Consider the following 11698-nt stretch of genomic DNA (forward strand, 5'->3'; position numbering starts at 1 on the left):
TTCAATGGATTCAATCCCAATTTTAGTTAGTATAATAATCGCGAGAATAAGCAACATAGGAGAATTCATAAAGAATCTTCTTCAACACTTACCCATGTTAATTCTCATTTATTTTGCGCATCTAAATCAAGATTGCTCAATAGGCCATGCTTGATAAAATTGTCTGTATTAGTAAACTTCAGGTTTACATCATGACATGCACAATTATGAATAAATTTCAAGTTTATTATGATATGGGTTTTTATATCAATAAACTTCTACTTTATTGTGGCATTCTTTTATTTGTGTAGTACAAACTGAAGAATAAAGCGGGTAGCTTTTCACATACATATCATCAGCTACAAGTTGTAGTAATATAAGATATTAAAAATTTTCTTTATTTATAGTCTCAATATAACCAATCGCTTTTGCGAATTCTTTAAAAACTCAATAAGTTTCTTTGAGACTTACTACAACATAATGCCTTATTGGTAATCAATTTTGTTCCTCCAAAATAGTAATAATTGGCTATTCGAGAGCTCTCAATTAATTTTGTACTATCACATATTCATCAACATCCATATGGTGAATATCTCTTTTAAAGAGAAAGTTATACCATTATGGTTATGGTCAAAATTATATGCAAGATCTGTTTCTTGCATTACTATTGTCTTTTAATAATCACATTGCCAAAATATTTTGGCGTACAATTAGTACGTGACCAATGACCATTTATGCCATAATAATGATATTATTTTCTTATTTACTCTCAAACCTCCTTCTAGAGGTGAGTGTGGTATATACCACTAGCACGCTCATATTATTCCCAAAATAAATATGTATTCATAAATCACATGTTGTCACGTTCACATCATGAATGGACCATAATCATCTATATGTGCTTTACAAAATCTCATGTCAAATTGCTGGCAAATGTTACTTTCACATAGTGAAGGATTATTTTGAGAATACTTATTGTTCTCATTGACAAGGTGGGTTGCTCTGATGGTAAGCACCATCCACTTCCAACCAAGAGGTTGTGAGTTCGAGTCACCCCAAGAGCAAGGTGGGGAGTTCTTGGAGGGAAGGATGCCGAGGGTCATTTGGAAACAGCCTCTCTACCTCAGGGTAGGGGTAAGGTCTGCGTACACACTACCCTCCTCAAACCCCAATGATGATGATTATAATTCCGTCTATTGCCACGTCTACATCCATTGATACATTCATGGTAATAATTTTGTATTCTTTCAAACATATCACATATCGCTATCACATTCTCTTAATCACATATCGCTATCACATTCTCTTAAGGGATTGAGAATGAAGCAAATTCAATGGGACGGGTTTCCACCTCTTGTGCTCACAATCATACATGAATTTGATCATGGCAAGACATAGAAATTTTACCACTTTTGGTGGTTATAATTTCTTACAAACTATATTAGAGTTATAATCAAAATTTATTGTCTTTGCTTGTATTTAAAATCAAATTATAGAATTTCAAGAATTCAAAAGAGAAAAATAAAGTAAAATACTTACTTTAAATCCAGGATTTAATCATGAAGGAAGTTCATGGAACAATTGGCAATCATTATCGCAGTCCCAAAGCTTCTACTCAATTGGTTAGAGTCTCGTGCTGATAACGTGTTATAAAACAATAAAAGAAGAAGAAAAGCATTATAGAGAAAAGTAGAGAGAGAGAATTCTTATTGATTTGGGACGAATTACAATGGAATAGTACCCTCTATTTATAGGGAAAAATGACTTAGCCATCAAGTAAAAAACCCTAAAATCTCTCTAAAATATAGACATTCATCATAATTAAAATACTATTTATAACATTTCGAGATATATAGTTTTAAATAAGTCATATCATTTGTGTGACTATAGAACTTTTGAAACTTGTGGTCTTAAAACTGTCATAACATTTATGTGCTTATAAATGCTTCCTATTAAGGAAAAATGTTATAAATGCTTCCTATTAAGGAAATATTGAAAGGTGTAAATCTTTTTTTATATATACTAATAAGAAAACAGTGCATCTTTTCTAAAGGAAGGGAATACTTTATTATTATTCACTCAATAAAATAAAATAAAAGTCTCTTTATTACTCTAAGTATTATTTAACGCATAAATTATGTTTACATTATAAATCTCTTATTTTATCAACATGGAAAAATGTTTTGGCACCCAAAAACGAATGGTGGTGAAGTAGAATTAAGATTTAAGCCAAAGAAAATTCCATGGCACCACACTGAACATAAATTGCCATCTTTGACGTGTCAAAAACGTTTGACCAGCGTTTCCTTGTTCAAGCTTTCTCGTTTCTCCCATAGGATTTCTGTCCCTCACATTTCCCGGTTCTTTCCTTCTTCAACTAATAAAGCCGCCTGCTTGTTTCCTTATTTCTGGGTTTTAATGTTTCATTGATTGCAGAATTTTTTCAATTCAATTTTATAAGGATCTGCTTTGAGAGATTTTCAATATTGCAGGATCTCATCTGTCAGCTTCTTAGGTGAGGATTTTTACAAAACTGAAATTCTTCAAAGCTTTGATCTTTCTTTTTCTTTTTAAGTTCTATTGGTGTAAGTATAGGAAGAGAGTGAGGAATTGGACACCCAGGTTAGAATATGAGTTCAATTTATAAATGAGAGTGAGTTCTTGAAATAATAGGTACTAAGATTTAATTTTGATCTTCTGAGGAATTCCTTCATGTGTTTGTTTTCTATGTCTTTTTTCTCAACTTAAGTAGAAAAAAGAAGCTTTGTTTCCCTTTAATTCTATCTTAGATCTCAGGTTTATCCATCTTTTTTAAGTGATCAAATGTACATTGAAGGATCTGCATAGTGCATAATCATTAATGAGTTACATAGATGAATTCGCGAGTCTACTGACTGTGAAGAGGATCAATCAATCTGCATTACTTGCAAATTTGTTTAAGATTTTTGGTTCTTAGCTTACTTTAGGTGATTTACTTTTATGTAATGCATTATTATCAAATTTGTAGATTCCCAACTTCCTTTTGTTTTGGTGCTTTCTTTTTCTCCATAAGTAGAATTTGAAAATGACTGGAGGATTATTGCCTATCAATCTTCATGCTGCTTGTGTGGAATGAATTTGCTTCTTTGTTATGTGAGCACGTAGATTATCAGCTTATTTAGTGAATGGGCAGTGGCCCAACCTGGCTGATTTGGTTATGCTTTATTGTTTCCTTGTTTTGCGCATGGAATAATACCAAAACTTGCATAATTACCTAGGGAATTAAATGCACTTGATGTATGAAAAAAATGTAAACCATTGGAATAAGAGATGTCCTATTCTCTACGTATAACAAGTTGAAAGAATACAAATTAAGATATTGTGAATACCTCAATATTTGAATGATAAAGTGTAGTTATCTTGTGAAATTACCATTTGCATGGTCATCTTCGATATGACATGCTCGCTGGGTTCTAAATTCATGAAATACTCAAGTGGACATCAGTATAAACTCTCTAAGAGCAAAATTGCTGGTGGACAGGGAGAAATTATCTCAACTGTATATCATAAAAGCAGTTAACACTGTATAAATGAAAATTGTTGTTATAATTCGTGCTATATATTCGTGGTGCTATACTATTTAAATTCCTCTTCCTAAGAGTATCTCTTTCTTTAAATCATCCGCATCATTAACTTGTTCTTTTGGTTCTGACTCACATCTCTTGAGCATTACAGAGTGGAGGGAATGTAGTAATAAACCATCCTAAAACAAATTCTTTTTTATGTGGGTACGTTTGTCACCATGGTCTGTATTTTCCAAGTTTAGATAATGGATTCAGCAGTTTCTGTACTGACAAATATGGTGAGAGTTACATCTGATTGGGTGACATCAGCCTTTGAGGTTCCATTCGCAAGAGCTGTGATATTTGAGGTTAACATTGGAGGTAGTCTCTTCATTCTTAGGATGGTAATCACCTATTTGTTTTTAGACTTTGTATTGAGCATTGGATAATGTTTTACTGTTTTTCCTGTAGGACATCTATTTGTGGAAGGTCTTCTCCTGGTGGTCATTGTCTTTCTAATGTCTCAGAAGAGTTACAAACCACCTAAAAGACCATTGACAAAGAAGGTTTGTGAGAGATCTGCATTTTCAACTGTCAATGGCTCTGTGAATATTATGTCTTCTCATTGTTCAAAGAAACCACCTTATGTCTGGCTGTCTTTAGTAGCTTCAATGCGTGTTGCTGGTATAATTTTTGCAGTTAAATATCACTTAGCATTTAGGCTCAAGACAGGGATAAACATGCTTCAGAAGCATCTATGTTGAAGATATGCATATGGAGTCCTTTTAATTTACCCATCAAAATAAGGAGTCCTTCCAATTTTGTTTCACCACCCTTTTCCAGTTTTGTGTGCTTCACATGAAAAGCTCTTTAAAAATGTATTCCATATTCATCAAAATGACCGTCAAGAGAATCATGCAGTGCCCCCGGTCCCTGGCTCGCACCTCTTGTCCCTAATGAAAGCAAAATAAAATTGCCAGAACAGAATTCCTGCAAACTTCAATCAAGGTGATGAATGCCTTTACTATTTTCAGGAAATTGATGAGTTATGTGAAGAATGGGCCCCAGAACCACTTATCCCTTCCATCACTGATGAGATGAAACATGAACCTCCGGTTTTGGAAAGGTGGAAAAGCTGTTTCTCTTTTCCTTCTTTTAGACAGTCTGATACTTGTGTTTTGTTCGGCTTTATAAGAAAAATTGCATTTTATTCAGATGATTTCAGTCAGGTTACTCTTTCTTTTATTCAACTGTATGCATTCAGAGAATTAGAAATTTCTACCAGATGTATATGACAGAAAATGCAACTTTATAAATGTTTTGCATTCTCTGTAATGATATTTTTGCTGTTGCACCGCTCTCCCCAGCTTTACATCTTTTTTAAAGTAGATTACATTTGGAGAACCAGTTTAGTATTTGCTTGGGTTTTATTCTTGTATTAAATGATTATTAGATGTCTATCTAAGGATACAAGCCATTAAAACTGTTATGCTGCGCTCTTGCTTTCTAGATTCAACTATTTTTTTTATACGTAAAGGTTATTTTATTCATGAAACAGCATTGAGATGGTGCTGAATATGCTTTGCAAAAGCTTAGCTGCCTCTTCAAATATAGGGAACCAAGGAACTCCAACATGGTATCAATATCATATACATTTAGCATGTCAGACTAAAATGCCAAAAATAATAGTGCTAGTTTTTGGAGGTTTTATGTACAGACTTAGTACGACGGCTCAGATATGCTACAAGTTGTAAACAGCGTCTTTACGTTTTGAGCTGATACGCATGTTACTAAGCTGCATTGAAGCCACATTTATTGTTAGAAGAGCTTTCGTTCTGCCTATTGTTCAAGTTCATGATTCAGATGCTAAAGTTATCAAACTTTTAGGAATGAATAGCTTGATGTATTGCTTCTCATACCTTGTGTTTGTTCAGTGCTGCAGGGCCTCATACTATAGTTAATGGGAAAGACGTAGTGAACTTCACTTCGGCGAATTACCTTGGATTATTAGGAAGCAAAGAATTACTAGTAAGGTTTTCTTCATTACTTATTTAACAGGGATTTTGTTTTAGTTCTTTAGTAGAACAGAAAATTCACACCTAACGTTGAATGACAGGAGACTTGTACTTCAGCTCTAGAGAAGTATGGTGTAGGTTCTTGTGGTCCCCGGGGATTCTATGGCACAATTGGTATAATTTGATCATTTGTATCTACTTACTATTCTACGGTTTTATTGCACTCTTCTCCTTCTTCATTCTCATTAAATATCAATCTGAATATTCTATAATTCATTCAGATGTCCACCTTGATTGTGAGGCTAGAATAGCGAAGTTTCTGGGAACTCCAGATTCCATACTCTACTCGTATGGACTTTCTACAATGTTCAGTGCAATTCCAGCTTTTTGCAAAAAGGGAGATGTTGTTATCGCGTGAGTATTTACATTCTTTTGTTATTGAATGCTTCATATGTAGTCCAATGTTTTAGTGTGAAAAGATGTTGAAATTACATTGATTTTGCTGAAGTATTGCAAGAACCAATGGCATAAGTGTGGGCTATGCATACAAGATCAGGGTTATATTACATAAGTGTGGAATTTTGCAAGCTTCTCTTGTAACCACTTTGATTCTTTGATATTACATGATGCGTCACTGCGATATGAATAAAGAGAGCCAAAGTATCTTTTTGCTTATATGCCGACACAAAAGCTTCTATGTTGACTAATGTTGCATTTTGTCCGTAGCTCAACTTATTCGAAATGTATCAGCTCATCTTGCTTCTCTTTGAGAACTGTTTAATTTGCAAAAAGTGCTTTCTCATGAATTTGCATAATCAATTAATTACAAACATAATTGATTCGTTGAGTCTATTCACTGTTCAGCTACAGCATTGGTTTTAGCTTGTAAAGCTCTTTACTAATGCACTTACCATGTTATGCATATGTAGATTAGCTCGTGGACTCCTTAAAAATTGCTTAGCAAGTTATTTTTCTGTTCCCTTTTTCTTTTAGGAGAGGGAGTGGGGAAAGGAGGTTGTGGTAATACACTTTCCCTCCTCTCAGTTATTTACTTTTTAGGTTGTGACACCTAATACCCCTCAGTTCAAAAATGTATGCAATACCCCCTTGAACTTAATTTTAGCTGTGTCAAAAAATTTGGTTTCCCCTTTGCTAGTATCAGTTCTAATTATCATAATAAATAACCCCAAGACTGCCAACTGTCATCAAATCTCACTATTATTGACATTGTTCCTGCGATCTTTCTTTGCTCCTGTAGGGATGAAGGTGTCCACTGGGGAATCCAGAATGGCCTTCAGCTCTCTAGAAGTACCATCATATACTTTAAGCATAACAATATGGAGTCGTTGCGAAGTACTTTGGAGAAAGTAACCCAAGAAAACAAACAAGCTAAGAAGCTTAGGCGCTATATCGTTGTTGAAGCTGTGTATCAGGTATCAACTGTTTATGTTAATGGAAATACCTGATACGAAAGAGTAACTCTGATTTCTTTTTTTCGGGTGGTAGTTGAAGGGGAAGTAATTAGTAAAGAAATGGGGGAGGTTAGCTCTAGGCATATTCAGACAATGACCCTCATTTAAACTGGTCCGAAGAGGATGCAGAGTTACCTAGTCATTATAATGTTCGGAATTTTCTTCAAATTAATTGGAGAACTTGTGGCTCGCAGCTGAACTTTCCACGACATAGATCTTGTGTGATAAGAATGTGCCACCAAGTCTTAAAGGCAAGTTCTATAGAGTGGTCGTTAAGCCGACTATGTTGTATGGTCAAGAGCTCTCATGTTCAGAGGTTGAAAGTAGCAGAAATGAGGATGCTGAGATAGATGTATGGGCATACTAGGAGAGATAAGATTAGGAATAAGATATTCGAGACAAGGTAGGAGTGGCCCCAATGGTGGACAAGCTGCGAAAAGCGAGGCTGAGATGGTTCGGGCATGTAAAGAGGAGATTTCCAAATGCCCCATTGAGAAGGTGTGAGAGGTTAACCATGGTAGAGGTAGAGGTAGAGGTAGGCCAACGAAGAATTGGGGAGAGGTGATAAGGCAGGACATGACACATCTGCAGCTTACCAAGGACATGACCCTTGATAGGAAGATGTATAAGTCGAGAACTAGGGTAGAAGTCTAGTAGGTGGTCGAGCGTTTTTCTTGTTCTTACCTATCCTCGTACTCTTATATACCTTGATTTCTATTACTACCGGTTATGTCTTTTGCATCGGTCATCCTATTATTTTGTTGTTGTTGTTACTGTTGTTACTACTTCTTGTTACTGCTTTCTTTCCATGTCACTGCTTCTTGTTAATGCTTCTTGTGTTTGGATTCGGTCATCTTATTATTTTAAAGTATTTCTTTTTAACAATGATGTGATTATACTTTTCCTGAACCGAGGGTCTATCGGGAATAATCTCTTTACTTTCACAAGGTAGGGGTACGCATTATTTTCCCCGAACCTCACTTGTGGGATTACACTGGGATTTTTTTTTTTTTTTTTTTTTTTTGTTGTTGTTGTAATTGGAGAAGTTGTGAGGGTTACGGGTTCTAAATTATTTTCAAGGTTGTGAGAGGTTAACCATGGTAGAGGTAGAGGTAGGCCAAAGAAGAATTGGGGAGAGGTGATAAGGCAGGACATGACACATCTGCAGCTTACCAAGGACATGACCCTTGATAGGAAGATGTATAAGTCGAGAACTAGGGTAGAAGTCTAGTAGGTGGTCGAGCGTTTTTCTTGTTCTTACCTATCTTCGTACTCTTATATACCTTGATTTCTATTACTACCGGTTATGTCTTTTGCATCGGTCATCCTATTATTTTGTTGTTGTTGTTACTGTTGTTACTACTTCTTGTTACTGCTTTCTTTCCATGTCACTGCTTCTTGTTAATGCTTCTTGTGTTTGGATTCGGTCATCTTATTATTTTAAAGTATTTCTTTTTAACAATGATGTGATTATACTTTTCCTGAACCGAGGGTCTATCGGGAACAATCTCTTTACTTTCACAAGGTAGGGGTACGCATTATTTTCCCCGGACCTCACTTGTGGGATTACACTGGGATTTTTTTTTTTTTTTTTTTTTGTTGTTGTTGTAATTGGAGAAGTTGTGAGGGTTACGGGTTCTAAATTATTTTCAAGGTTTTGCAAGGAAGTAATTCATCAAGTACAATGGTTTTGGGGTTGCACATTGTAATCCTGATGTCCTCCTAATCATCAACAAAACATTTTCTTTACGGGGATAACCAACTTGTTGCTTCATAATTTAGTGGCTGCCTATTAATACTCAGCGCACTTATCTTCCCCCCCCCCCCCCACACACACACACACACACACACACACACTCAGTGCACTTTCTACCAAGGGAAATTTTGCTTTGTAATTCCAGATTTCATTTATGACCGTAATTTGCAGAATTCTGGCAAAGTAGCTCCATTAGATGAAATCATCAAGCTGAAGGAAAAATATCGATTCCGTGTATTGTTGGATGAGAGCAATTCCATTGGTGTGCTTGGCAGTTCTGGTAGAGGTCTAACTGAACATTGTAAAGTTCCGGTATGTTCATCATATTTTTTGGTTAATTAACCTTGTATCTCTGTGTACATCCTCTTACGGAATCATCCAATTGCAGGCTGACAAGATAGATATAATAACTGCGGCAATGGGACATGCATTGGCCACAGAAGGCGGCTTTTGCACTGGGAATGCTAGAGTCATTGATCACCAGGTACTAAGGTGTACTCTATCCAATGATAATTCCATTTTCATGATTTTCATTGTCTGCACTTGTATCTCTTTATGTATTTTCCAGCTATCTTTTGTTGATGGTTTATTTTGCTTATGTTGGCAGCGCCTCAGTAGTTCTGGTTATGTCTTCTCTGCTTCACTGCCTCCTTACTTAGCAAGTGCTGCGATTAAGGCTATTGATATCGTGGAAGAAAAACCTGAACTTCTTGTCAAACTGAGGCAAAATATTGCTACGTTGACTAAAGGTCTTTGTCCCGTACTGAACTACCGATTACCTTTTCCTTCTCCCTTATCCCCATTATGTGAGTCTAAAGAAACCTTTTTTTTTTATTTTTTTTTTATTTTATATAACTGCAGGTCTATCGGATATAAAAGGCTTAGATATAGTAAGTGATCCGCTCTCCCCGATTATATTCCTTACATTAAAGAAGTCCACTGGTTCTTCAAAGGGTGATCTACAAATGCTTGAAGATATAGCTGATCATGTGAGTTATTTTGCTCAATGCACGTTACGTTGCCATCTATAATTTTGAACTCATCATCTAGAGTTACCTCACGAGTTTGTTTTCGTGCAACATCTTATACACTGTAGGTCTTGAAGGAAGATTCTGTCTTTATTGTTACTTCAAAGAGGTCAACTCTTGATAAATGTAAGCTGCCAGTTGGAATTAGATTATTTGTGTCGGCAGCTCATTCAGAAGCCGATCTGGTGAAAGCCAGTGAATCATTGAAAAGAGCAGCAGAATCGCTATTGCCAGTTCGCGATTGATACTGAAGGATCTAAACGTTCTTGAGATTGCGTGGTCACAATTGTTGATTCACTACTTGTAGAAATTCTTTTGTCCAAAATTTTGTTTTCATTTCCTATTTCATAATTTGCTTATTAGTGGAAAGATCAAGAAAAAACTGAAAGATGATAGTAGTAGTTGAATAGTTGAATGTATAGATAGATATTTATTTCTATTTTGTTGGAGTATGAAGTTAATTTTTGTTGATTTGACGAGATGTTTCTATTTTGTTGGAGTATGAAGTTAATTTTTGTTGATTTGAAGAGATGGAAAAGTGTGTGTGTGATTCTATGTACAACTTCTTGTCATTCAATGGGGATGTCAGGTCACCTAGTATGTTTTTGCATTTTCTGGATTAAGTCCTGAAAATCACAAGATCCTATCAAACTGCCAATAATAATTATTCTGAAACGAGTAAATAAAAAAATTATTCTATTCGCACCAAAAAAAAAATAATAAATTATTCTAAAGCAAATTATAGTCTATTGTCCCTTTCAATAAGATAACTCACTTTTTTTCTCCAAGAGTGCCTATGGTAGACTATTACAACCCGCATGTTGGGGTTGTAATTTCGGCCAAGAACCGGGGAGAAAAGGCCTTCTGATAGTCTGACGTAGAGCAGTCTACTCGAGCAACTTGGGCTTTTTAATTTTAAGCATATATAAGGGGGTATAGGTGATGAAAGCTCCGACCTGCCTCCCCCATACGTGCTGCCACCGAGCCGTATAGAACGAGCTGCCTTGGGGGCGAATTCCAAGGGCCTGCCTAGATGACTCAAAGGAGTGTCAAAGGTATCCACACGAGTTTGGGAACTCATATGGGCGGCGCAACGCCTTCGGGCCTGCGTTGGGCATCAAAGTGGCGCTGGAGGCTCGAAGTGTGGGACGGCCAGCCCCGCGGGCTGCCGAATGTTGGAACGAGACCTCCATGCCGATTGGATACTTGATGCACCTGTCATAGGGGCATCATGTGTCGACTTGTGAGCATGGCTTTGGTTCAACCATGCAAGCAAGGGTCCGTTGGCCTAAAGGTGCAGGTGTGGGCGACACTGCACTACTTCGGAATGGAAGCGTGCTGCAAGAGGGCTATGTATGGGCATGGCACGAAAGAGGCGCATGATAATGGCCAAGGGCTAAAGGTTGCCTTACTCGGGCGAGGCACGAACTAGTCGCAGATGCACTAGGCGAGTGTCAAGCTTGAGGATTGGGTTGTGCACGCGGGAGCGATGCTCAGTCCTGGCGAGGGACAAGACATGTCCTAAGCCAATCCCCAGGGCACGCATGGATTGTGATCCTAAGATGGAGCGCCACGACATGTCTAGGGCCAAGGGCCTAGGCATCTTACGGGCGGCACAAGTTGGGGCGAGCCTACGGGCGAGTCCCTCCGACAGGCACAGGATCAAACGTGAGAAATCCTGGGACAGGAAGAAGGCTGGCCTGTAGCGAGGGGAACTGCGGGCGCCGCACGGGCGAGCAGGTGTCGCTACCCAATGTAAGGATTTGGGCCCGTGACATTATGCTGTACTTAATTCTGCTGTGAAATTAACTCTAGAAGAGTTTGGGTGTGTTAGATACAACAACACACCCAATGTAATCCTACAAGAGTGTGGAGAGGATGGTGTGTATGTATATCTTACTTCTAC

At 37.1% G+C, this 11698-nt stretch overlaps 1 protein-coding gene across 2 annotated transcripts; it reads left to right on the forward strand.

Moving 5' to 3' along the window:
- Positions 1–2187: 2187 nt before the first annotated feature.
- On the forward strand, positions 2188–10271 carry LOC107798499 (long chain base biosynthesis protein 1). Of its 2 annotated transcripts, none has more exons than XM_016621503.2 (13): positions 2188–2494; positions 3785–3902; positions 3993–4087; positions 4556–4647; positions 5456–5549; positions 5638–5710; positions 5818–5950; positions 6795–6969; positions 8936–9076; positions 9153–9248; positions 9372–9513; positions 9626–9753; positions 9861–10271. In XM_016621503.2, exons 2-13 carry the CDS (start codon positions 3788–3790, stop codon positions 10035–10037), a joined length of 1461 nt encoding a protein of 486 aa, XP_016476989.1. In that variant the 5' UTR covers positions 2188–2494; positions 3785–3787; the 3' UTR covers positions 10038–10271. The 2 variants fall into 2 exon arrangements, with proteins under 2 accessions (XP_016476989.1, XP_016476990.1); XM_016621504.2 differs by having other exon boundaries at positions 2274–2494; positions 3694–3902.
- The last annotated feature ends 1427 nt before the right edge of the window (positions 10272–11698 follow it).

Source organism: Nicotiana tabacum, chromosome 23 (assembly GCF_000715075.1).
Source record: "Nicotiana tabacum cultivar K326 chromosome 23, ASM71507v2, whole genome shotgun sequence".
NCBI classification, from domain to species: Eukaryota; Viridiplantae; Streptophyta; class Magnoliopsida; order Solanales; family Solanaceae; genus Nicotiana; species Nicotiana tabacum.